At 46.3% G+C, this 25961-nt stretch overlaps 1 protein-coding gene across 1 annotated transcript in view; it reads right to left on the bottom strand.

Annotated features, from left to right (window-relative positions):
- csmd3b (CUB and Sushi multiple domains 3b) overlaps nucleotides 1–25961 on the bottom strand; it is a 138035-nt gene that overhangs the window by 2099 nt on the left and 109975 nt on the right. Inside the window, exons 33-70 of the mRNA XM_061267724.1 lie at nucleotides 24945–25058; nucleotides 24748–24843; nucleotides 24435–24638; nucleotides 24239–24363; nucleotides 23764–23860; nucleotides 22568–22672; nucleotides 22337–22455; nucleotides 21801–21870; nucleotides 21190–21306; nucleotides 20826–21035; nucleotides 19995–20183; nucleotides 19179–19356; nucleotides 17520–17665; nucleotides 15237–15317; nucleotides 14525–14638; nucleotides 14272–14460; nucleotides 14023–14169; nucleotides 12634–12822; nucleotides 12077–12262; nucleotides 11816–12010; nucleotides 11558–11731; nucleotides 9949–10122; nucleotides 8417–8590; nucleotides 7819–8004; nucleotides 7281–7454; nucleotides 5706–5888; nucleotides 5467–5643; nucleotides 4059–4238; nucleotides 3803–3976; nucleotides 3559–3732; nucleotides 2031–2104; nucleotides 1827–1938; nucleotides 1564–1743; nucleotides 1253–1312; nucleotides 653–811; nucleotides 429–565; nucleotides 232–319; nucleotides 20–155 (exon numbers count right to left, since the gene is read on the bottom strand). Of these exons, the coding sequence (XP_061123708.1) occupies nucleotides 20–155; nucleotides 232–319; nucleotides 429–565; nucleotides 653–811; nucleotides 1253–1312; nucleotides 1564–1743; nucleotides 1827–1938; nucleotides 2031–2104; nucleotides 3559–3732; nucleotides 3803–3976; nucleotides 4059–4238; nucleotides 5467–5643; nucleotides 5706–5888; nucleotides 7281–7454; nucleotides 7819–8004; nucleotides 8417–8590; nucleotides 9949–10122; nucleotides 11558–11731; nucleotides 11816–12010; nucleotides 12077–12262; nucleotides 12634–12822; nucleotides 14023–14169; nucleotides 14272–14460; nucleotides 14525–14638; nucleotides 15237–15317; nucleotides 17520–17665; nucleotides 19179–19356; nucleotides 19995–20183; nucleotides 20826–21035; nucleotides 21190–21306; nucleotides 21801–21870; nucleotides 22337–22455; nucleotides 22568–22672; nucleotides 23764–23860; nucleotides 24239–24363; nucleotides 24435–24638; nucleotides 24748–24843; nucleotides 24945–25058 (5587 nt within the window). The remainder of the gene's footprint in view (nucleotides 1–19; nucleotides 156–231; nucleotides 320–428; nucleotides 566–652; nucleotides 812–1252; nucleotides 1313–1563; nucleotides 1744–1826; nucleotides 1939–2030; nucleotides 2105–3558; nucleotides 3733–3802; nucleotides 3977–4058; nucleotides 4239–5466; nucleotides 5644–5705; nucleotides 5889–7280; nucleotides 7455–7818; nucleotides 8005–8416; nucleotides 8591–9948; nucleotides 10123–11557; nucleotides 11732–11815; nucleotides 12011–12076; nucleotides 12263–12633; nucleotides 12823–14022; nucleotides 14170–14271; nucleotides 14461–14524; nucleotides 14639–15236; nucleotides 15318–17519; nucleotides 17666–19178; nucleotides 19357–19994; nucleotides 20184–20825; nucleotides 21036–21189; nucleotides 21307–21800; nucleotides 21871–22336; nucleotides 22456–22567; nucleotides 22673–23763; nucleotides 23861–24238; nucleotides 24364–24434; nucleotides 24639–24747; nucleotides 24844–24944; nucleotides 25059–25961) is intronic.

Below are 25961 nucleotides of genomic sequence, written 5' to 3'. Positions count from 1 at the left end.
TGCACTCGATGGTACGAACCTTTGTTTGTAAAGATAGAAGCCGAATCCTGTGAAGATGAGCGCAAAGAAAGGCACCAGGATGGCGATGGCCACTGAGCTGCTGTTGGTGCCCAGCTGAGGCGGATGTGAATTCTGACTCTCCGACATGTTCAGTCCTGAAAAGCAAGCGGGGAGTTAGCCTTCAGCATCATCGCCATCGTCAGCATCGAGACATTTGGCGAAAAATACCACCAAGTCGCTGGAGTCCAAACTGTCCGTAGTCTTTTCCCTGAATGAAGCCCTGGAACACGTAACTGGACCCCTCGGGTTCGGCCGACACCTTCAACGGTAGATCAATCGAATTTGACAAAATGCACACGAGTTGAAACGAGAAAAAGCTGCGCCGATTCATCGACGAATGGTTCGGCTACGATCACGTCGGTTCTTACAAATCCGTCCATGGTCCACGAGTCTTCTATGATCTTGGCGGGAGAAATGCTGGAGTCTTTCAGCTGATTTCCCTGCTGCACGTAGTTGACGTGGTACATCAGCAACAGCAGACGGGCTTCGGAGGTCTTATAAAGACCTGGAGGAGGAGACGCACAAGAAGAAGAATGACAAGATGAAAACGCCAAATCAAAGCGAATCCAATATATCATCTATCCAACGATGCCTGATAGCAGCAGCTCCATGTTGCCGTTGCTCAGGGTGACGTTGACTCTGCCCGTGCTGGCGTTGAAGCTGGTGATGCTCAGCGTCATGGGCTGCTTCCTGCCCCTGTAATTGTACGAGCCCTTCCAGATATAGTTGGGAGCGAAAACGTCGTCGGGGACTGCGGGAGAAAAAAAAACGACGCTCAATACAGTACAGCGCTTTGTTTCGGGTTGCTTTAAAACGCTCTGTAAATAAAGCGGAGTTCAGTATAGATTGATGAATAAAATGGTGGCAGCTTCAAGTCGATAGGTCGATTTTATATTGCTCATATTGGCTCACTGTAGCTGCAGCATCGTAAAAAGCGGCCCCCCCGTCGACCCCATGAAATGCACTTTGATGTAAATAGTCACTTATCATGCGGCAGACGTCGCTAGCACTTGGCGCTAAACGGGAACATTTGTTACAGCTGCAACTTCACATTCAAAAGCCTTTAGCGCCTTGACAAAATAGTGACCTTTGGAGAAATTAATATCACAAACATGGCCGGCGGACAAGAGAGCGGCGGTCACGCTCCACTGCGGGCTGTGCACGAAAGCTATGGAGTGCAAAAAAGACTAACCGTTGAGTTTGGGGCTCGGCGTTCCCGTTGCTGGTTTCACCGTTTTCTTTTTCTCTCCAGCTGCAAGCACACAAAGCACACGAATACACATTTGGCGCCCAGTGACGACGTGGAAATTGATCGAAAACGTGGAGCTAATTGCTCATCAAGCCTTTAGGGGGGGGGGGGGGGGGGGAATCTGCAGGCCAGGCAACACAAAGCCAATCCATGGCTGATGTTTTTTTTTTTCTATTGCATTGGAATTTAAAAATCGTAATAATTCAGTTGATTGACATTTTTCTTAATATTTTAACTTCAATGTTTTATTTTACCGCGACATATCGGCATCTTTCCGGTCCAGGTGCCGTCATTCTTGCAGACCCGGTGCTCGGAACCCCCGGCGAGGAAGTAGCCGGGTTGGCAGCTGTACACCAGCGTGTAGCCGAAGCCCGCCAGGTCCATGCCCACCACGTCCACGTGGAGCACGTTCTCGGGCTGCTTGCACGCGTGTGCTGCAGCAAGGTGACAGCCGGGAAGACGAGTAAGACAAACAACAACAACAAAAAGATGGAGGGGCAATGAATGGGACTCTTACGTATACACTCTGGTTGCATCCCGCTCCATCTCAGGTCGGGCTGGCAGGTTCTGGAGGAGGAGCCTTGGATCAGGTGACCCGGCTGGCACTGGAAAGACACCATGCTGCCCACCTGGGACAGACAAAACAGATACATTTTGATGCTTGAATTAAAGTGGAAAGTGGATTGTGTTTGTGACTGAAAACGGGGGTTCACTGTATTACCTTGAATCCAAAAGTACGGTTGAGGGATCCGTATCTGGGCGTTCCCGGGTTGTCACAGCTCGTCTTGGTCGGCTCTGCAAAGAAGGAGCGCAAGTGTTACGCCCTCGGTCTTCTCCGCCCGGTCCTCTGTTGTCATGGCAACAGGGGCTGCTGCATACCGGCGCGCCGGCAGGGAGCAGCAGAGCTTTGTCGCAAAGCCAAACGGCAAGAGGAGGTGGCGGGCCATGAGCAAAGCCATGAGGTGCCTTTCATGCTCAAAATAACATTTACCTACCACACTCATCCAAAAGCCTCTTACACAAAAAAAAAACCCCTCTTACTCATCGAAAACACTCAACAAATCATCTCTCGCGCCCACTGGAAAAACTCTAATGGTCCACAAAAAAAAAAATCCAAGTCTATTCTCACACTGGCCAAAAATCAAATCTCACCATTATCCCCTTAACCTTTTCTACTTTTATTCAGAAGTCAGTTTGTTTTATGTGTGAGCATGTGTTGAGATTTGATTAAGTTGTCCCAACATTCTACTTGGAGTCACCTAAGTGTAATGGGATGTGCGTGCGTGTTTAAATTTCATAATGAGTCAGCGCGTACTTGACGCTGAAGCACCTACTCGCAAATCACACGCCAAGCTTGGCCTTTGAGTCAATGGCAGAGGCCTTTCACTTTTTCACGTGTACCTCACGAGACCTCATTTCAGCCAGCATCGACCAATTAATTCAATGTCGTGATAATCTTTAGTGACTGGCGAGAGGGAGCGAGAGGGGGAGAAAGACTTTAGCTTGGTCGTGAGCTCCACATCTGCCAACTGCCGAGCAACCTCATGTCAACTTGGCAGCAAGATTCCACAAGAGGGTGCCAAAGTAATACTTAGGATAGGTTGTTAATAAAACCACCCATTCATCCATCTATCCAGCATCCATCTTTTCTTTCTAATTCTTCCACAAATCACACTTTCAGGAAAAATGCATGATGAGAACAATAAATGGAAATCGATGTCCACGTCTATCACAGCGGAACAGCTAAAGCTAGGACGAGGCCAACGTCGACTGATTCCAACTTTGTCTGAAATGACTCCTCAATGTGTCAAAAAAAAAAGAAATAAAAAGCAGGCGCTACATGTCCCTATTTATAGAAAATCAGAGCCGTCTTTTATCCCGCTGCCGTCATTTACAACATAGTGCGCCGTCATTATTATTCTTGATGCGTCTGTGTGACTTGCGCTTTGATGACCAGCGGCCGGCTTAACCGGGAGCGAAAATGCGACACGTGGGTGGGCCCTTAATTGCCCTGATCGTTAAGGCAGAGGGACATGAGGCGGCGGCGGCGTTAGCCGCGATAGCCGACGCCTCCCCACTGAGCGACAAATAAATCGGAATAAGCCGTCTGCAGCCAAACATAAATAATGTGTGACAAACCCACACAGTCATTTGGAAGCCACCTGAATATATTCAAAAGCATAGCAAAGAAAACTTCTGTCCCTTTAAGCGGCATTAATCATTTTGAAAACACAAAGCAAAATTCGTACCGATACAGCGAGGCTGTGTACCGCTCCAGCTGCCGTCACTTTGGCAGAGCCTGGTTGCCGTGCCGACCAGAAGAAGCGGCGGGGAGCAGGAGAAGGTCACTTCTGATTGGTAGATGAAACTCCGACCCTCTCGAGAACCGCTGGCCGGGGTCCCGGGGTCGCCGCAAAACTTGGCTGCATGGAAACAAACAAACACAATCAGTGTTGATTTTCGCATGGCGAGTGAAATGCGTGGCGGGCTTACGCAGACACTGCGGCAGCATCCCGCTCCAGCTCCCGTTGGCCACGCAGGTGAGCACGGCCGGGAAGGACAGTTCGTAGCCCGGCGAGCAACTGTAGCTCACGCTGCTGCCCCACTCAAAGTCGCTACCCTGCAGGACCCCGTTGCTGACGGCGGGGGGAGTTGGACACGTCACCGCTAGACGGGGGGGGTGATATCAATTGGATCACGATACAGCGATGAGTCATTTGGCCAAATTTTGTGACATTGCACCCGCTACCTGTGCATACGGGCATGTTCCCGCTCCACGTCCCGTTTTGAGTACACATCCTGACGGGCGAGCCGTCCTCCTCCATCCTGTAGCCGGGTTGGCACTGGAAGGTCGCGTTCTGGCCGATGGTGAAGTCTTCGCCGTAGCGAAGGCCGTTCGCCGGAACTCCGGGATCGCCGCAGTTAATCACTTTGAAATTGCAAAAAAAAAAAAACGGTCGGACTTACGATTAGGTTTCGGAGCACGGGTCGGGTCAGGGCCTTGTCCGTTAAGTCCACCCGTATTAGCATGTGTCTCATTTCCTTTAGTGGTTTCAAATGAAGCGACACCTGAGAGCGGCCGAGGTTGTCTTGGGTCTCCCTTTGGAATCACATTAGCATTCCCTTGACTGTACCGATAAAGTCCTGTCCTTCATAACCTAATAGCTATTTGGAATTCCTCTAAAGCTGCCACTGCATGCGTACATGACTATTAATAGATGTCCTGTCATCTTCTTCCTGTGAGTCGGGCGTGGGGAGCCTTTTGTCCTATCGGCCGTTTAAATCCTCATAAAGTTATTCAATTAATTTATAAAAAAAAAAAGTCACTTTGGAATATGGCACTCTCAAAACTTGACATTGCAAATTCTTTTTTTCCCCCCTTAAAATGATTTGATGATTTTGTGGCCATGTTGAATGTGTTTTTCACTTTCAGTGCCATTTTAACGTTTCACTTCCAGCTCTTCTATACATCTTGACATCTTTTCCCACCCATGTTAACATGTCTTCTTACTGTTGAAGCTTTTCTGACATTTGCTCTTCTCAAGTTCATTAAGCCAATTTGCTTAAGTAAACACCGATCATAGCTGCACGCGTCATTCTTCAACGTGGATGGCAGCGGCACGGAAAAACCGAGGAGCGTTCCATTACTCAGAGACGGGAATAATTTAACGTGCGGTTGGGAAGTGGGAGGAAGCCTAATGATCACACATCAGCAGCTTGGCAGGACTGCAAAGAAAATGTAAATATTTCCTTTTAGCAACACATAAAGCTTGCTATTTAACCTCAAGGCACCTTTCACTTTAAGTGACGAGGCAGGGACAAAACAAGAACAGCGGGAAAGCTCATTTAGCAATTGAGCATTCTTTTGCGTTGCAGGAGACATTTAACTTTTTATTCGTGTTTTGTTTTGCTCTGTTTTTTCCTTTTCATTTCTCTTGTGATTAGAAAATCTTTTATTTTTTATTTCAAGCTCCTAACCTCACTTCAACATGGCGCCAAGATACCACAAGATGGCACCAAAGCCATACTTAAATATTAGACAACTCTTTGGTATGAGTCCAAATCTGTGAATGGGTGAATTTTGAAATAGCCATTCACAAATAAAAACACTGCAGATCGCAATAGAAATCAATAATATAACGTATCAAATTTCTTACTGGTACAGTTGGGCTGGGTTCCTGACCAAGTCCCATTGGCCAGACAGAGCCTGGAGGTGGCGCCAGAGAGCAGATATCCGTCCACGCAGGAGTAGATGACCGAGTGGGAGAAGGTGGTCCCGTCCAGTCGAAACACTCTGCCGTTACTGGGAGTACCGGGATTACCGCACTGGATGGCTGGAAAATAAACAAACAAAGTATTATCCCCAGTTTTAGGCCTTCTATTGTCCTCCTCTTACGTTTGCAGAAGGGCTGCGTTCCCGACCACGTCCCGTTGGGGAAGCACATCCTCTCGGCCGAGCCCATCAGTTGGTAGCCCTCCGTGCAGCTGAAGAACACCTTGGAGCGGATACGGAAATCCGTCTGTTCCCTCGACCCGTGGGACGGGATGCCCGGATCGCCGCAGGAGCCAGCTATGTCACCTTTGCGGCGGGGAAAGGGGGGGGGGAATTCAAAATCAGTCATGTGTAGAATCCCTGAAGGGCCCTCATATTAAAATATACCATTTAAAAGAATATGCATCAAGTGTGTGCGTGCGTTCATATACTTAATTTGAGGCTGAAGTTTGTGTTTGTGTGTGTGAGAGCATGAGTGTGTGTGATCTTTGCTTTGTCCTTGGAATACTGCACGGTCAGCAAACTCTGCCTGACAAATGTGCGTGGATGCTTTTAGGCATACACATAAATGTATCACACAGACACGCACGCAATCTAAGTGACAAATGTTACGTTCTTGCTGCTGTTGCTTTATCACATGACTTAGTATTCGCATATTGACCTTAGCGAGTTGATTGGAGCTAACAAAGCCAGTTGGCCATCTCAACGCAAGTTCAACTTTGTGGCTAAGTTCACATTGTGTAGAAGGACGGCATCATGTCCTCCAATGACTACATTAAATTAATTAAAAAAAAAAAAAAAGCTCAAACTTTCCATTCATGTTGTTGTTTATCATATCAGTCAGCATGCAGACCAGCCAATGAAAAATTGTTGGAATTTAATGGAATAAATGGAAGCAAAGGGAACTCCAGGGGCCAAATTACATTTTTCATTTTCAGGGCCAAAGATATGATTTGCATTCCAACATAGTTTTTTTTTTCCTTGAGTGCATTTTTGTTTGCTTTACGAGCGATACGGATACAACACTGCCAAGATCATCCATTATGCAAGTGCATTAAGTAGTATTGCGTGTGAATAGAAATTCAGGCTGATTGAAAAAGCGGCAGAAAATGAATGTGATGGAGTCTAGCCCTGAGAAGTGCCTTTTGAACTTAATTAAAAGCGTGCATATTTCTAGTTATCAGCCACCTCCAACCTCTTATTATTCTAGCTGCAATCAAGGCCAAACATTTCAATTCAAAGGACACACTGAACGAAACAAATTGCAAAAATGGGATCGTCAACCAATAATGTGATCATAGTTTGGGGTGAAAGGAGAAAGGTTTGAAGATGTATTCATGTGTTGATGCTCCACGTGGCTTCAAAAACGTTACATCCAAGCTAACTTCCATTTTCCTGTCACATTCAATGTTAGCCTTAAGCCAGCAGACTTTTATTACATAAAATTACTGCAACTGGAAGTGACAAAGTGCTTGAAGCAAGCACACTAAACCTCTTATGTGGAAAAGTTCGAGAGCCGGAGAGTCTTCTTTGGGCTAACTCAAAGTGATATGATCATCTGACATGTGCTAAGCATTGCCTGAAAAATGCAATTTCATCAGTTGAAGTGTGTTTTTAATAAGTGCATCCATTTATATCCTTTCCATCTATTGATCTGATGGATGCATTGTGTGTGTGTGTGCTCTTTTCTTCATTTACCAGAGCAGAAGGGCATGGGGGCGCTCCACATCCCGTTGAGCTGACACATCCTGGACGACTCCCCCTTCAGCTGCCTGCCCCCCAGACAGGAGTATCGAACCGTCGAAGCGAACGTAAACTTATCGCCGCTCAGCACGCCGTTTGGGGGGGAGCCGGGGTGCCCGCAGTCGACAACTGGGGCGAGAGAGAGAGATTGAGAAGGGGGAGGGCTGTAAAGAAGCTGATTGATGGAGCTTAAAAGGAAAAAGATGGCTGCAGGACACGAGGATAACATTTCAATGATGGCAAGTGTCACCGCTTTGGCTTTTCTCCACCCAAAAATTGACGCAAAGGCAATAAATTTACATGAGTTGTGTTCATTTTGATGTCGAGTGATAAAAAAACATTTGCTATCACCTGTTTTTCATGAGGGGTTTGAATTGATAAAAACAAAATGCATCTTTTTTTGTTCAGAAAAATGTCAAACTGATTCAAGTAAGGTTAAATGAATCAGAGAGAAGAAGGAAAAAACTTGAGTGACGATTGTTCCGTTTCTCACCGATGCATTCCGGCAGCGGCTTGTCCCACTGCCCGGTGGGCTGACAGCTCAACACAGGCGAACCGAACAAATAGTAGCCCGGGTTGCAGTCGTAGAACACCACCGTGCCGAAGGTGAAGTTGCCATGCTCGATTTTGCTTTGGCGGATGGAGTTGGCCGGGATGCCGGGGTCCGAACAGTTGACCACTACAGACACAAACGCAGACGAAAGCATGTGTTATTTGGCATTAACCTGACGGTCTCACTTCTCGTTCGCTTTACATAATTCTTTCTTTTTTTAATTTTTGTTTATAATATTTGTGCTCAAATACCCATTGCTTCAAGAGTTACAACACTGCAATGTCAATGCTAGTTTTATGAGCCTCTCTACGGCCATTTGCAGCGTGTGTTAGCATTAGGCTAACAAGTTATGTGGTCTGGTCAAACTCACTTTGTTTGGGAGTGGCATTAAATAATCTGACAAACTATTCATTGCTGTCAAGGTGCCATCTCATCAATATAATTTGACAGGTCAGGGTGATTTGATAAGCAATGGTTTCTCCCAAATTGTTGGTCATACGTACAGTTAGGGTTGAATACACTCAACTTTTCTCCCCACCTTTACACGTTGGGGGCGGGTGGCTCCACTGACGGTTGGCCTGGCAGTGGGCGCGGGCCGGCCCCTCCATCTCATAGCCCCGGTTGCACACGAAGCTGACCACGTCATTGAGGTTGAAGCCGTTCCCCACCGTGCGGCCGTAGATAGGGCTGCCCGGGTGGCCGCAGCTGATGGCTGAAAGGGAAGGACCGTGAAACAAACCCATGAGGAAAACGTACACCAAAATAGAGAAAAAGGTCGAGACATGTGCCAGAGCAGAAGAGATTCAATAGAGCCTACTTCCAAATAAAGCAAACGACTAAGCAGCAAGTTTAGTTGTTACGGAGACATGGTGGTGATGCAGAAGCAAGCTATAAATGTCGGAGCTTTTCATTAAGCATTTTCTCCTTCGATTACGTGATTGATTCCTTGGCGAGAAAAACAAATTGGGCGGCTTGAAGTACTCATGTCTGGAAGAGCATAAAAAAGAAAAGAAAAAAAAGGCTCACATGGCGGTGATTCATAGACATTCATCTCCTTCATCAGTATACGGTGGCAAAGGGTCTCACGGGCAATTTAAGGGTGTCATTTTAGGAAATATTGTCCCTCGACAACCCCCCAGGTGTTGGTTTTGAGTGTCGTGTTGTTTGGCGTGGTAATTATTCATCCCTTAGCTTGATTCAATAGGGCTGCTTAAAAAGTTTCGGCGCTGACGAGGCTATTCTTGACGTTCGCATGAGGAGACAGTCGGAGGAGAGAGGAAGCGGAGGGCGATGATGGCATGGGGAAGGAAACGAGCATGGAATGCTGACGAGAGAGGACGGGAGAGAATGCGAGTGTGTGTGTGTGTTTTTAATTCATCGGAGAGAATCAAAAGTTTGTGCATACAAATTCAATCTAACTCCATCAGACACACAAGCACTAGTCTGTGTGTGTGTGTGTGTGTGTGTGTGTGTGCGTGTGTGCGTGCGCCACTGATCTCCATAATAAAAGATCATTTGCTTGCAAACCAATTTTCGGGCCTTGAGAATTCTTCCATTAACAAGCACAATAAAATGTTCCACTAAGAACAAATTCACATTCCAAAATAATAATAAAAAGATTGCTTTGGGGTTATTATCATTTTTTTAAAGTTGCAGCAGGTCTCCCAATAATGTGGAAGCCCCGTGCGACCCTAAATACCATCTTTTTGGGAATGTTTTAGGATAATCGATACAATAAACATATTGATTACAGACTACTTTGAGGACCCTGAAGTTGTGGCCTGCTGACCTCAATTTGAGAAGCCATACAAGGCGACATAGGATCACTTCCACACCACATGTAAACAAAACAGAAGTGCTTAACTGGATGGAGCCTGTTTGCAATTGGAGAAACAAACAGGAAGTTGCTTGCTGAATTGAAATAATTCCTATGACAACATGTCGTGGTGCATGGAGCGCCATGAATACATAGCTCAAGAGCTCGGCAGCCATTTGGCTCAAAAGGTCGTCATGGAGAAACAGGCTCCGAGGCTCTCGATGAGCTTTATCATTTGTTTCTTTTCCGCTTACGTATGCAGATGGGAAGCTGGCCAGACCACTGGTTGTCCTGGAGACAGATCCGGACCGATGAGCCGATCAGCCGGAAGCCGGGGAGACACTGGTAGACCACCGTGTCGCGGTAACCAAAGTTCTCCCCGATCACTTGACCGTTGACGATACCCTCGGGGATGCCGCAGTGCCCGGCTGCAACATAAAAACAGAATAGACAAAACTCAGCCAAATTCAAGGCCTATTTGCCAGGACGGTAGGGAACCAAGATTTCGGGCCACCTCATGGAACCAACAATCGCTTCTCATACTGAGGCTTAACATCATTCATTCGCCCTTATTGAAAAACTTCAAATATGCATCCGTTTAAAAAGGCTCAGACGGTCAATTGGCCCAAAAGTTGTGTTTTTTTTTGGTGTTGATTGCAGATCAAGGAGGGAAAAAAAGAGAGGCGCACATGTTCTTTTGAAGATGGCTTGCCTAATTGGGTTTGGGCTTCTCGCCCTTTTCAACTGCAGCGATCACGTTCGATTCCATCAGGGCAGCTAATGAGGGATGATCAAATGCATTGTTTACAAAGAATTTCCTCACGGTCGCATTTGCTGATTGCGACCCGAACGGCATCGGTTTTATTTGACGCTTGTTCGCTCTGATAATCAATTCTGTGTTTGCAACCTGGAGTGCTAAATACAAAGCATGCTATCAAACAATCGCATTGCCTTGTTTTTCCCAAACGTTTCACGTATAAGGAGTGTACCGCTACAGTATATTCATGTAATTAGCAATTAGCATTTTGTTTATTAGCACCACTTCTGTCAGGGGGGCATCGGAGGGGCTGCGCAATATTGTCCTGCGTTGAGTATTAAAGCCCGAGTTTATTTACTCAGTTATGACTAATTTGCATTGCCAAACTGTGATTCATGCACGTCTCGGGGTTGTGTGAAATTAAAAATGTAATACCAGTTTGATATAGCAAGAAATCAGTTGTAATGTGTTTTGATCAGCTCTAAAAACCAGAGGGCTAGGAAGGCAGCATGAAAAAAAATAAATAATAATAATTGGAAAAATTCCAACACTGGTGTGCCACAAAGTTTGTGAAATAATCTTGGAAAGTCATAAGAAGTCAAGCAAATGTCAACTTGGCTTGAACACGGTCTCTAATCCGCAAATAAACATTACATCCAGAGTCAAATCACGTAAAACACTTTCAAGTGTTTTTTTTCCTTCCTTCGCTTCTCGGAGTAAGCGTAAACCACCAAGGACAAGGGAGCGCTTTCCTTCGAGGTAAATTCAATTTCTTACTTTCTTTGTATTTATCTTTATCTAAGGCTTTTTCGGAGTGGGGGGGGAAGCAAACTGGAATTGAATGTAAATGTTGTTCATGTGGCACCTAACAGCCATAACATCTGTCAGTGCCTGGCATTGTTTTTCCTTACTAAAAAAAAAAGGTTTACTTGTGAGGTCAAGGCCAGAAGGAAGCAGCTGTAGTAGCAGATGAAGATGGAGTAGGGGTCACCTCGACTACCTTTAACACCCGTCCTCATTAGACAGCCGAGAAACATACAAGTTGCCCTCGAAAGGAACAACTTTCTGTTCTCGCAGAGCGCTAATTAGCGTTTACATCCACGTACCTAAACAGCGCGACTCGGTTCCGCTCCAAAGACCGGACGACAGGCACTCCCTGACGGCCGAGCCCACCAACATGAAGCCGGCGTCGCAGGCGAAGATGGCCGTCGCCCCGAAGGTCGTCTGCGTGCCGATTTTCTTGCCGCTGGGCGGGGCCGGCAGCTCCCCGCAGGAGATGACTGACGAAAGGTGACAAAGGGCAGATACTATAAGCCATCGCCGCCGGAAGCAAAAACTTAACGACACGGAATGGTAGCGCTCACTCTGACAATGGGGCCTCTCATTCTTCCAGCTCCACACGCCATTGGGGAGGCATTGGATGTGAGCGGGTCCTAAGCGGTAGTAGCCCGGGTCGCAGGTGAACACGATGCGGGTCCTGTACTCGTAGTGCGAGCCGTTCACGATCCTCCAGCGCCCGTGCTCCAGGGAGAAAGAGCCGATGCTAGGGCACACCACCACTGCAACGGAGAGAGCCGCAGATTGAAGGATGGAGACGCCATCGAGGGGGTTTCCGTCGCGCCAACCTGAGCACCGCGGGATCTTGTTGTGGTTGCTCCACGTCCCGTCGGGCTGGCAGATGGCCGACGTCAGCTCTTTGCTGGAGAGCCTGTAGCCGTCGTTGCAGAAGTAGGAGACTCGCGTTCCCACCGAGTAGTCGGCTGTTAAAACGCCGCCGTTTGTCGGCGCCTTGGGGGCTCCGCACGAGACAGCTTGAGGAGGACAGAAAGATGCACGCACCCGCTTGTGGACTTAATGCACCGCTTGTGTCTTTCAAGCATGTTGCTTTGATGGGGATACAAACAGATGGTACAGGACGACTAGATCAAGCGATCGCTTCAGAACAGCGGCGTTAGTCATGTATATTTTACTCGATCCTGAATGGAAGTTACTCTCTTAGTTGTCTGAAAAGGTTTGGAGGGGGGTTAGGATTTTTTGGTTTTTTTTTTTAACTCGTTCACCGCCAGTTAAAATATATCCGTCAATGGCAGGGAATGAGTTCATATATTTTAGGTACGTAGATGTTTGAACTGAAATCTGCAATCGATTTTAATTGATCAAGCAGACAAACACACACACACACCTTGGCAAGCCGGCACCGGTGAGTCCCAGGTGTGGTAGCCGAGCGGCGTGCGGCGGCAGGTGGCCGTGGCGTTGCCGACTAGCCGGTAGCCGCGGTCGCACGCCCAGCGGACCACGCTGTTGACGTGGCCGCCGGTCTGAGACGAGATGGAGCCGTGCAGCGGCGAGTCCGGCGTGGAGCAGTACAGAGCTGCACGGAACAATTCCAAAAAGCCACGAGTTGACGTCACGTGGTGAGGACGAAGGGCGTTAATTAAAACATTGCAAGCAGCTTCTAACACCCTAGTAGCTTATTATCATTAACACCATGACACTCCGCAACGACGCTAATAGTCTAACTGCTAAATTGTGTCAAAGTCTTCCACTCGGACCATCAGCTCGTTTCTTGTTGCACTTTAAATAAGTCCCTTTGGGGCTTGTTTAACGTGGCTTTTATTTTCATGTACTTTATCAGGAGTAATGGAGCTTAACAATTAGTTGTTAATCACCATGTTTTTGCCACATGCCAGTTGTTAGCAATTACAACTTCACCTCAGTGATTTCTAACCTAAACAAGATACTTGGATTATACGGGCACTGGAGCTTGCTAAAGGGAAGCTAACTTCATAAACAGATCCAGATAAAATAATTGAAGCACTGCAGTTCAAGTCTCTCTGCAAGATGCATAGCCCGAAGCCTGCTGGAGGGAAGCTTAGTTGTATTTACAGGGAAGTTCACTCACGAACACGAAACCTTACCAGCTACCCCGGCCCGAAATAGAAACACAACATGACACCCAAGCGTGAACCCTAACCACTGCTTACCTAACAACAAATAACCACAAGACCTGAAAAATCTGACGTTTCAAAGACTTCAATTCCAAGAAATGATACTCTGCTGCCGAGTGGGAACGTCACAGACATCTGCTCGGACTCTGACGTATGAACTTAAAGGGCGGACGAACGAAGCGGGTCCTCCTATTATCATTTTGCCCTTCACTGTCCAAAAAAAACTCCTTGAATAAAATCCCATTACATGGGAAAGGGTCCTCGGCGGACAAAAAGTTCTCGTCCAACTGTCCAAAAAGCAGCACCATCTGTGCTCAGCAGGCTCCATTTGGACAGAGAGTGACCGTTACACAATGTATTCAACTGCTTGAGAGGCAGTCAGAAGTGAGGCTTATGTGCTCAAGCTATCTTTAATTGTCATATTTTCAGGACTTGTGCTGAATTCTCTCACAAATTTGACAAATGTGACATTAGAATTGCTCTTGGGAACTGTCTGTTTGACCGCATAGCTGACCCTTACTTTGGAAAGCCTTCTGTCTGCCTCTTTGAAGATTTTTTTCCATGCAATATGATAATGCTAATTAGTAGTAAAATAAAGTTGGGATACATACTTTGGTACTCACCAACATAGCGGATTCTGAAGCCCCTCTTGTTGGTGCCGTGGTCCGACGACCAGCGCACCAAGAACTGGTGCCCGGAGGTGGTGATGTTGAAGGGCGTTGGTAGGTCGCCACTCAGCGTGGCCAACGTTGGGTCGTTGGCGGACGGACCTAAAGTGCGGAAGAGGGGCTTAAGAAACTGTCGGATTTGGCAGTAGAATTTCTGTGTCGTGTCCCAAGACTTTCTTTCGCCCATAACTGCAGTGTTTTTACCATCAAAAATTTCCAGCACGTCAAACTCTCTCTCCGTATGAAAGCTTTCAAAAGTGATGGTGACGTTGTAGCCCTTCTCCACGCTGACGCTCCACGAGCACATCTGCAGATTGGGATAGCTCTCGGGCCAACCGGGACTCAGGATCACACCCGTCGAGTCGTATCGCACATCATGGGCGGGGCATTGAACTGTAGACCAAAGGCAAACGATTTGACATGTTCTCATAGGTGTGGTACTGTAAAAAGCGGAGACCTTGGCACGTCGGCGGGGGCGCATCCATCTGTAGCCGCTCTCCCAAGCGGCAGGTGAGAATATCGCTGCCGACCAATGAGAATCCAGGATGGCACCTGTACCTAATGATGTCACCTAAAAGGCATTAGAAGGTTTTCAGAAGGAGTGTGAAGGAGGCAAATATTAGAATCATTTGATACCACAAAAATGTTTTAAGAAGCCCTTATCAATTCTCATTGATAGCTTCTTGCCACTATCAATAATGACGCCTACTCCTGACTAGTTTGGATTTTGGAAAGAGTAAAGGAAAATAGTTCTCATCGGCTATTGCTTATCACCAACGTTAACTGATAACTTGCTAGCCACAAATATGTTCTGATGAACTGACTCTGAAGCCAAAGATATTTTTCCCGAACAAAAGTGTAATTAGCTTTAAATTTCTCACAGTTATTGAATTTTTCTTGCACACCAAGAATGATAAAAGATACGCGATTTGCATCTTTTCAATCGTTCCCTTCTATTCAAATTCAATTGAGAGTCCTCTCTGACGAAAACTTCGCATTGTTCTCTTTGTTTTGCGTACCGCAGTGGCCCGGCGAGTTATTTGTGTCCTTTGAAAATAAATTGTCTTCCGTGGAGTTCAGAGTGTCTCGTTTGCAGCCCGCCTTCAAAGTGACATGCCTGGAGGCGTTGAAAATGGACAGACGGGCAGACGGATAGACGGACGGCTCACCTATCTCCAACTCGCCATCCTCCATCAGCATGTCAGCATTGGGCACCTCCGGAGGGGGCTGGCAGACCCTTAATTGGTAGGCTGGAAGATGAATGACACACAGTAGTGGAAAAGGGAGCAGAGAGGGAAACGTGTATGAATGGAGAAGGCCGTGTACAGGTTAAAAGGCACCATTTATTTTGCTTTATGCTTTACTTAACCTTCCGATTGAACTCTATGTGCGCGTGGTTGGGTCGGCAAAGAAGCCCGAGCGGCCACACAAATACATTGCTTGTCTTGAATCATAAAAGGCAACAGCCACCGGGCTGAGAGGCTTTAATCGATAAGACTGCATGACCATAGATCACTTTGTAACCCGGCGAGCGAGCGAGCGGGACGGCGAGAAAATGCAGGGACGGAGCGAGCCCAGGGCTGTAAGTCAGGATGAAAGTGACGATGGAAAGCAGACCTGCCGATAAGTACGCGCTGCCCTCGTGCATACCCCAAGCATGGAGATTAAGACATGCACTCCCCAAGAGCGGCCATTGATCTCACTAATCTCAAAAGCATTTTCCTTCTTGTCTCGAGCTGACCTTGTTAAGAGTTTTCACGGTTTATGGCGAGTCATCAAACTCGGCGGCCCTGCTCCGCCCACACCCAATGGCGATTAGCAATTTAGCATCAGCCATCCGTCTTGTATATGTGCTTTGAATTTTGTAGCAGTCGACAATCTTGGTCAATTTCAGAAAATAGCCAACTTGACTCTAAAATGGCTGCTTCAAATCAAAATGGCCGACTTTCTGTCTCTTGTACCTCCGAATGACGTGGACCTTCACTACTTGATGCTGACAAGCATTGTCCTACTTTTCTTTCAAATACACAAGACAATCACCCTCCGACAGATGGGACTGTTCTTTTTCTCGACAGCCGCAACCTGCGAGCACCATTCATTAAGGGCCCGACATCTGCATGAAAAAGGGAAAGAAAACAACACTGGGAGAGAAGAGCGACGATAACAAACCCCTGAGATTGTACAAATATGCTGCGAGGAGAGGTCACGAGATCGTCATGTATATTTCTGAGAACGTGCGCCAGTGTGAAAAACTGCTGTGAAGGGTAAACAGAGTCAGGAAAGTCACGAGAAATGATTGCGTCTCATTAAAAATTCCACCCCGGAAGGCAACTTTTGAGGAGGAAGGAAAATAACTGCATCATATCTATCTGAGAGATAAATGTAATGGAATTCAAGAGAGTTTGAAAATGATGTTGAATGTGTTCCTCCAGCTACAAAAGCACCACTCCAGAACCGTATCTCGTAATATTAATTGTTCACTCTCGTGGCCCAGTTTTTTTTTTTTTGCCCATACAGAAATTACAATATATATGAAGAGAGGTGCAATGTTTAGGGGAGCTGCTGAGACATGGATGGTCTTTTTGGTCTTGGCTTGGTTGCAACGGTTCTGAAAAAGTGGTAAAAGTTGTGTATCAATGACAGCTCTTATGGAGAGAACTGCCAAAATAGATGGACATTTTTAGGTGGGCTCGTGTCCAAAGAGATGGACCTGGAGGGGGTTGCTAGAGAATCTTGACTTTTCATGATGTCAAGCTCCAAGCGTCGGTAGGCTCTGACAAAAACACTCGTGACGTTTTGAAGGTTCACTTCAAAGGGAGCAACTAATAATGACGGAAGATGTGAGCTCCTTGCTTTTTGTTCGGAATCTTCTCAGATTGAAAACCTAGTTGTCAATCGTGTTCATGAGCTCGACAACCTCGGGGAAGTTGAAATCTGGTCAGGTTGCTCTTTGGAAAAGGGGCAGAGTAGTTTGAACTTCACTTGAGTATAGTTAAGAAGTCCCAAAAGTTCTTTCAGAAGAATTAAAAGTTAAGAAGAATACTTTTACTATTTCACAACCAGCTATGTTTATTTCATGGCCTCCATTATTAGCTTTTTTTCGTATGCTTAAGTACGATACAACTCAGACGATTGAGGGGCATTTTGAATACAGGGGGTTGATGAAGTATAATTATGTTTCCTGTAATCAACTATAATTGGAGCCCAACTAATTTCCCACTGAAACCGGAAGAGGCAGTTATTGCGGACGGGTATATTCAATATATATATAGAACTTTCAGAAGAACAAGGTTTTATTTGACAACTTTGTTCCGATCTACCCAAACTTGAAATTGTTCCGTGTCGAGCTCCGCTTCAAGCTTTTCATCGTACAGCTGCGAGTGACCTATAGAACGAAGCTAAATAATCCACAACATCAAGCAACACCAAAACAGATCAAAGTCATGGCTTACCGTGGTAGCTCAAAACAAAGAACCCGGCTCCGGAGAAGTCCGAGTGGAATTTGATGAGGATGATGTTGGAGGTGGAGTAGACCGACTCCAGAGCCGTGTTGCCGCTAAAATGGCCAATGTGAGGAGATGATTGGTCCGGACCATCCCTGCAGTGAACAATACAGAAAACTCAGCGACAACTTGTTCTACAAAGACTTGATGGAACGTAGGAGGAGAGGACACCCGCTATAAGTTATGACGCTCATTAAGTGGTCATTTGTTGTGAGGAAATGGGCAAGACGCAAGAGTGGAAGAGCTTTGATGATATTTACGAGACAAATGCTGGAAGTGCTCCACCGTCTCTAACGATAAAGACAAAGTGCCCTTGTGAGGACAGCGCCAAAGAACATACGCAAAAACAAGGTCCATGGACATTAGATAGTTATTTCCCTTCTGCGTTAAAAAGGTTTGTTTCATCAAAATCACAAAGTAACGTTGGCAGTAGCTGAAGGCTAAACTCCAAATACAAACTCGTCTTTCTAGGACTCGACGGTTCAAACCAAATTGGCTTCTTCGCTGCCGTCCCAGGAACATTTGGTGCTCATTAATGCATCGCTAGTTTAAAAGAATGCCACATGCTAAAGACTGCTGCCCATTTTTGGCTCGGGGCTTTAATGGCATAAAAGAAATTAGTTTCAAAACGGAACATTTTTCTTCGCTTATGATGTAGAAATACATTTTTGGGGTGCTGGAAAATGACTATAGCAAAGGAAATGTGCTTTTTTTTTCAGGGGGGGGGGGATTGTTCTGTTTCAGGCCCTGGCAAATATTAGTGAAGACATTTTGCTGGTATAACAGGACACCATCTCAGGGACCCACCCCAAAAACTGAATGAATTGTCCATTTTGGTTTCAAGCACCATTTTGGGTCAACTCCATCGATGTGTTGGTTCGGCGTAGCCTCAGTTTGCACAGCGAGCAGACAGGAAGTCATCCGTCAAGCGCCAGGCGGACCGCGTAACACCGCGAGCACCTCCCGTCAAGCCGCACGGATGAAATTTACCCAAACGGCGCTCACTGTCCGTGATTAAAAAGAATCATCGTGACATCCCCGCTTCCCCTGCTGTTTGAGTGATTCTGGATTAGGCTAATTACAAGTGACGAGGTTCGGGGGGCCACTGGCACCAAGCCTTTCCTCACCATCCACATTAGGAGTCGACTTTAAAGTGCGGGCGGAGGCATACTGCGAAGCGAGGACTCTACGTAGGTATATGATGGCTCCCGGTATGAGACCAATTAGCAGTCAAAGTCGACGAGCGGCATCTGGCCCAGAACCCGACGAGGGCCGCTAGGAAAATGGCCCTCCCGCCACGCAAACGGCGCTCCCCGCCGAGAGACAGTTTTGCGGCGGCGGCTGGCGTGATGATGCGAGTGTCATGTGGGATTTCAGCAAACGGAATTTGGCTGAATCAAACGCTCATGTAAACCCGGGCTGGCTAATGACAGGGCACGACGGGATGGCACTCAATCATTTTCAGGGACTTTCGAATTTCATCTTGCGCTTGACGTTTTAGATTCCATGCCACTTTTTAATCATAAAGTACGAGAACCTTCCCGAAATGTTCCGTCACTAACGTTTAATTGAAGTGACCCCGCTGAAAAGAGATCAATGGCCACCTACCACACGGTGATGTAATCATACACGGGCTCCGTGCTCAGGACTGTAAAGTTGATGTAGATCCCGTGTCCGGGCGGGACCCTGACGCTCCACACGCAGTCCTGGAAGTTGGGGTATTCCTCGGGGTGACCGGGAGAGTAAATAGTTCCATTTAGCGAGGTGATGTTTCCACCACAAAGAGCTGTTAGGGGCGATAATAGCAAACATTACACACATTTTAGTGTTATGACCACAGGGTAATCCGCTTTCGTAAAGTTCTGAAGGCACGCGGCGCCGCCTTCAACCTCATCAACGTGTATATTTATTTGGGCTTTTGCAGCTCCCCATTGGTTTTGAGCTGTATTACTGGTGTTGTTTTACCACCGCAACAGGGAATAATCCACATTAAGGGACGTACAGTAAAAGTCCTCAAAATTGCCACTCCAACGCTACTTGGATAAAAGTCCTAATAAAACAGGTCTATTATAGCTCAGTGATATGATTCCTCCTCCACAATTAACTGCAGTTTTATCACAACACTCCTTTTAGTACCTTTCCTAATCAATCTTTTTTTTTTTCTTAACAAAGCTACAGGTCACACGCGCTTCCCCCCTAATTGCACTTGCCGTTATTTCCTCTTTTATTGCAGCGCTTCTCCATATTAAGCAGTCCTAATAAAAAATTGCATTTGTCAGGTTTTGAATGGGAACCGCTGTGCATATCAAACAGGTAGCGCTGCAAAGGGAGATAAAGGAAATTGAATGGATATTAATTACGCTATGATTGTCACTGCGTTTTATGGACTTATCATCCATTCAGTGGATCTTTTTTCTTTTTTACCTTCGCAACGAGGCAGCGGGTGGTTCCAGTTCCGGCTGATTCCATGCAAACACGTCAGGGAAGCGTCCCCGATGAGGGAGTAGCCGGGAAGACACTCGAAGGACACCGTCATACCCACGCTGAAGTCGGTGCCGATCACAATGCCGTTACGGAATGGCCGGGGGTCCGGGCAACTCTGGAGCTGGTAAGCTGTCAAATCAATAAATTAAATAAATACATATACCACAGAGTGAGTTAACATTGAGCACAAATGATATGAGTATAGCTTCACTTTGTTTGTACCTCAACATCATCTGTTTTAATTTGCACATGAATGAAGAGAAGATGAACAAAATTGAATCGGTGTATGCACATTTTAAAGCTGGTTGAAAAAGCACCCAACAACTCGCTTCAGTGCCAGAGAGAATAAACACAAAAGTCATCATTGAATGCCCCCCCCCCCCCGAGGTAGATTGTTATGGGCGTAATTTCCGGGCAGGCTCTTGAAAAGTCACGACCTGTTTTATTTCCAATCCCCCGGGATGAAAATGATTATTTGGTCGTCAGCTTCCCGGAATGAAGTTAGTTCAATGAATTGCTTGATTTCAATAACAGTGCTTCCGAGTTGGCAGTTTTGAGCATCTCTATTGTCTTTTTAAAAATTTTAATTTCCACAAATGTATGACTCATAGTAGTTCGTTTTTACTGATGTAAAATTATCATTTGATTTCTTGTAAAATCACCAACTTTTCCAAATTCCATTTTAACATTATTTGTGTAAAACTGCAATTTTATTCATGTATACGATTTTTTTGTCATCCGTGACGTGAATAAGACGGCGCTACATTTTACCCTGAAACGTAACGTGGAAGCCCGGCTTGTTCTGAGAGTAGTCGCTGTGGAAAAAGAAGCTGGTCTGGTGCGTGGTGCTGAACAGAGCTTTGGGAACCAGCGGACCGCTGAAGCGGTCGATGACCGAGCCCGTATCCAGACTCCCGCTGCGGATCTCCAGGTAGTCATGGATGGCTTCAGTGGAGAAGTTAACAAACTGCAGATGGATGCCTATGGAGAAACAAAACAAAGGGACCCAGGCATAAATTAGGGAGGGGGGGGGGGGGACAACTGTGGGAAGCTGTTATTTGAAAGTCTTGAGATTCAGTTTCAGGTCTACTTGTCGACATGTGTCACACACTGGTAGCTTCACGGAGTTTCCTACCGAATCCAACAGGTAAATTGACGGTCCAAGTGCAGTCTAATCCACTGGGGTAGTTGCCAGGGTAACCGGGGCTGAGGATCACGCCGCTCACGTCCGTCAGTGCCCCTCCGCATTGAGCTGCGGATACATAAACAAAACACAAAATGAGAATAATACCACAAAGGACCTTTTCAGTTTTTTTTTTTTTCCATTGCAAATGCATACTTGAATAGATTCCTCGTCACACTCGCTAAAAAAGCGCCGCGCCACGATATCCAATTAATTTGCAGCGCAAGGTCAAAGATAAACATCCAATTTAGATGCATCAGTGGCAGCTCATGGGCAATCACGCTGACCAAGAGCACTTATTTCCCCCCGCAGCCTTTAAAATTCACTCACACTGAGAGCTAATCACATCGTGCATTGCTTCGCTACGGCCTGCTTGCATTATTCAAAAGCTAAAAAAGGGACAACGCTAACAGCGAGCGTGCTAACAATCGTCTCAGCGCTGCGATGTTAATTGGGCGACATCGTGTTTTGTCTCCGCGCTCGCAAACTAGTCGTGTATTTGAGGTACGGAATTGATCTGATATCCGAGGCGCCAATTACGCCCGCCACAAGTTGACACCTACCGAGACAAAGAGGCACGGGGTAGTTCCATCGGCGAACAGGGCCCGGCATGCAGGTGATGTGAGCGTTTCCCTACAATGATGAAACCAAAAAGAAATGAAGTTTGAAAGCATAGCCAAGCTTATTAATGTCATTTGAACATTTCCCCCTCACACAGAGATGAGGTAGAGACATTTATTATTCATTGCGGCGTGTGCATAGTGACGTCTTCTCCCTCTGATTCACTGTTTTAAGTACTTTTGCTTTGTGCAGCCGAGGGGATTAATAAAAGAGAGAAGGAGCTGAGACACTTTAAATTTTTTTTTTTTTTTTTAATGTGCTCCCTTTCTCTTCAGTAATAAGCACGGAGTCTCACCTGGAGAGAATAGCCTTGGAGAAGTGCACAAATGGATCACTTACAATAAATCCCCTTGTCTTGTAAAGTTATGAGGATGATGTCTTTGTTTTACGGGAATAAAGCTGTTATTTTACAAGAATGAATTGGAACTATCGGGGGAGAGAAAGTGAGACAAATGAAAGAAAGTCAGTGCTGGCTTACCTGAAGAGAGTATCCTTGTTCACAGGCGAACTGCACCACGTCGCCCACCATAAAACGGTCCCCTTGTCTTTTTCCGTAGTTTGGAGTCTGGGGCTCGGGACACGATTCCAGACCGATAGCTGGGAAAGACATTTTAGGTTGATAGTCATTTTTTTCATGAGTGATGAGGAACTCTAAATATCCGGTGGGGCAGTTCTGCCTGTGCCCCTTTATGTCCTGATGGGCTGTTACCTGTATATTCCAGGTGAAAGCCGGCGGCAGAGACGCTGATGTCGGAGCTGAAGCTGAGGTAGAGGTTGTTGGATGTGCTGTTAAGCAGTGGCGGGATGGTGGTGCCTGAAAAAGAAAAAAAAAAAAAAGGAAAGAGAGAAAGAAAGAGACACCTGGTCACACTGCTGACCATCTGACAGCAAAAGCCCCCCCCTCAACCTGTCTTTGAGAAAGATGCAAGGGGATCCCTTTTTTCCCCCTGATGCCAATGTTTTATTTGAAAGCAGAAATGTTGGCCTGACCTAGTTGCAAAATAAGAAAACGTCTGAAGCCGAGCTGTCACAGTTCACCGTGTTCCTGCCTGGTGACGTCCTTTCATGTTACGGAACGCTAACCTCCACTAAGCTACTCAATGCTAAAATGTCACCGCCGCGTATCCGTCTTAATATTGCTCTGTGATATGTTCCAAGCAGTTTGACGGGTAATGTTAGTGGTTGATGGTGCTATTCTTCTCGTGGGCTGATGGATGTGATTGGCTGGTGCGATTGAGGGGAATTAATTAGCTTCCCTGCTGTTCCTTTTCCCTTTCCACAGGAAAGCTCATTTATTACCATGACAGAACATTATAAATATATAAAGATATTTTTTCCTACGTCAATGAATAATGGATGACGCGGCATAATTAACGGTGTGAGTTTTTTGATAAATAATGAGTATTTTGGAAGGATTTCATTAAGAGATGTACAATTACAGTACATTTCATCGGCCAAATAAAAAAAAAAAATGGGCTAAATCCATGGCACATTTTCGGCACAGGTTGCAAAGGTGTATATTAAAGGCAAGACGAAAACAACAAGATAGCAAAAGTAAATCGACTAAGCAAAATAATCTAAAATTAGTAGAAAAGTCCATTTGGCAGATATAGGGCAATTTTATGCAAATAAAATCCGTCGCGGGTAAACAATCGTATGATTTCGGCGAAATGGCACGTGATGAAAACGAATTGAACACCCTTGATGTGAACCACCGACTGAAAATATTTGAAATATCTAGCTCGTTAATTAAGTCTTTCTTGCCTCTCCGTATTTCGGAGGCATTGGACAACATCATTAAAAATAACCACTGATTCTGTTACACGGTAAGATCAAAGGCAATGGTTTGTAAACAATCCAAATGTACCAGGGTGATGGTTAGCATTAGCATGACGGACGGATTACCAGAGTAACTTCCCAGCCTCGGCGCATGGTTGTCGGCGCCGTCGTAGAAATCCAAAGAGTCCCAGTTGTGCTCCGTTGCGAAACTCACAACCTGAACCTGAACAGAAATTTCCTTTTGTCACAATTTTACGAGGTTGACAATTTACATTTAACTAAAAAATGAATACAATTTATAAATAACATAAAAATACAGTGGAATAATGTGATGCAATTCATGTCTGCTCGATTTGTCACGCGTGAAAGCATATCTCCGCATTGTCTGGAGAGTGCCTCGGCTTCCCACGCAATCAGCCGTTATCTGTTTTGCGTGAGATGCTATCAGCTCACGCCGGGATGCTCCTATGCTTGCTTACGGTCTGTCCGCCCATCCATCCGTCCATCTATCTGTCCATCATCCCGCCTATTAATCTCTCATCTTCCCCTCGGCGTGCCCGATTGCTCATCTTTGAAGTCAATGATACGCAAGGTGAATTACTTGGATTCCGGCGCCTTCGGGGACCGACACCTTCCACACGCAGTTCTGGTTGTTGTCGTAAGGTTCCGGGTAGCCGGGCGAAAGGATGGTGCCGTGACGGGAACTCAACGCACCCCCGCAGGGAACTGACGAGGAGAAAAAAAATGTGTCTTTATTTCATTTTCGAGACATTTTTTTTTCGGGGCTTCTTAGTTACCGATACAAGTTGGCAGACTGTCGTTCCACTGTGCCAAGTTATCGGGCACGCTCTCGCAGCGGATGCCGGTGGAGCCGTGCAGGACGTAGCCGGGGTTGCACTCAAACTGGACCAGGGAGCCCACCGCAAAGTCGTTGCCCAAGCGGTGTCCAAACCGTGGCTCTGGGACCGAGCTGCACTGCGTGGCGCTGGTCCGGGGCACGGCTGGTGGGAAAAAAAACAAGGAGACGATACGTTATTTTTGATTGATTCGATAATCTACAGGAAACATCAAATCACATCATCGACAGAGTGCTCGGTTTGATAGGCCGACCTTGGTAGACAAAGTGGAAGCCTTTCGCCGTTTCCGGCCCCACGGTCGTAAACTTAACGGTGATCTGATTGCCCGAACTCAGCGGCAGCGACTCTCCTGGAACGAGATAACATTTCATTCGTTTCCAACGCCGACGCCCCTTGCCCTCGCCGCAGCAACATTTTCATCCATCAGCATACTCATCCATCAGTCCTTACCCGAGTGGGACCCGGAGAGAGATGACAGCAGCGTGCTCTGCTGAGTAGGCCCGTCATAGATCTCCACCACATCGTTTAGAGATGTCTGGAAAAGCACAAACTGACCAAAGAGGACTGAAAGAGGGATGACGGGAAAGGGGGAGAAAAAAACAGAAGGGAATCACATGATTGCGTGTTCAGATCACCAAGGATACAATAAACCTGCAAGGTAAAATCCCATTGGTGGCAACCTTGAACACACCACCTTGTGCTTGCAAACACAACACACACAAAAAAGCTTCAATTGCCAAAAGATGCCAACACAGCGCCAATTTACAAGACGGGGCTATGGGCTGACTCAACGACCCGCTCAACCTCACTTTGACGTATTACCCCAGCACCAAGACGCCAAGTCGATATTTTTGGATTAGACACGACTTTGACCCGATCACAAAAATAAATAAATTATTAGCAAATGACGGGGGACAGATTCCCATAAAGTCCAAAAATGTGAAATACAAAATCTCGACACTGCTGCAGTTAGCTCAGTGTCGTTATTTTACCGCAATAAAACGGAACTAAGAAAGTTAACATTTTAAAAGAAGAAAACCATCATTTGACAAGAATAAAATTGAAATATAACGCCCGACTCGTGAAAAAGCTAATTATTCTCGCTATGTATCCATCCATAATTTCATAAACCTTACAAGCAAAAACCAGAGAAGACCCGCGGTACCCCGTGAATGATGCATGGTGAGCCGCCTTGGCCCAATAGAGCCATCAGGAGGCTTAGCGTCGGTTTTAAAATCAATCTGAGCTGCAGGAGCCGCTGGCCCTTGGTCGTTAATTACCAGCTAACGTCTAAAAGGACAGCGCTTCTTCCCCGCCTTGGTGTATGATGAAAGGTGCCGCAGTGGAATGGGAATTACACCCAGGACTCGCATATAATACCTGCAAAATCTACCGCTGGATGTCTTAGAGCGAGCCTGCAGCGAGCGAGCCAGCGACACCCTTAATGATACCTGAGGAGGGGTGCGA

This window comes from Syngnathus typhle, linkage group LG20 (assembly GCF_033458585.1).
Source record: "Syngnathus typhle isolate RoL2023-S1 ecotype Sweden linkage group LG20, RoL_Styp_1.0, whole genome shotgun sequence".
NCBI classification, from domain to species: Eukaryota; Metazoa; Chordata; class Actinopteri; order Syngnathiformes; family Syngnathidae; genus Syngnathus; species Syngnathus typhle.
Note: the sequence above shows the minus strand (reverse complement) of the source record. Positions and strands in the feature narration are given on the sequence as shown.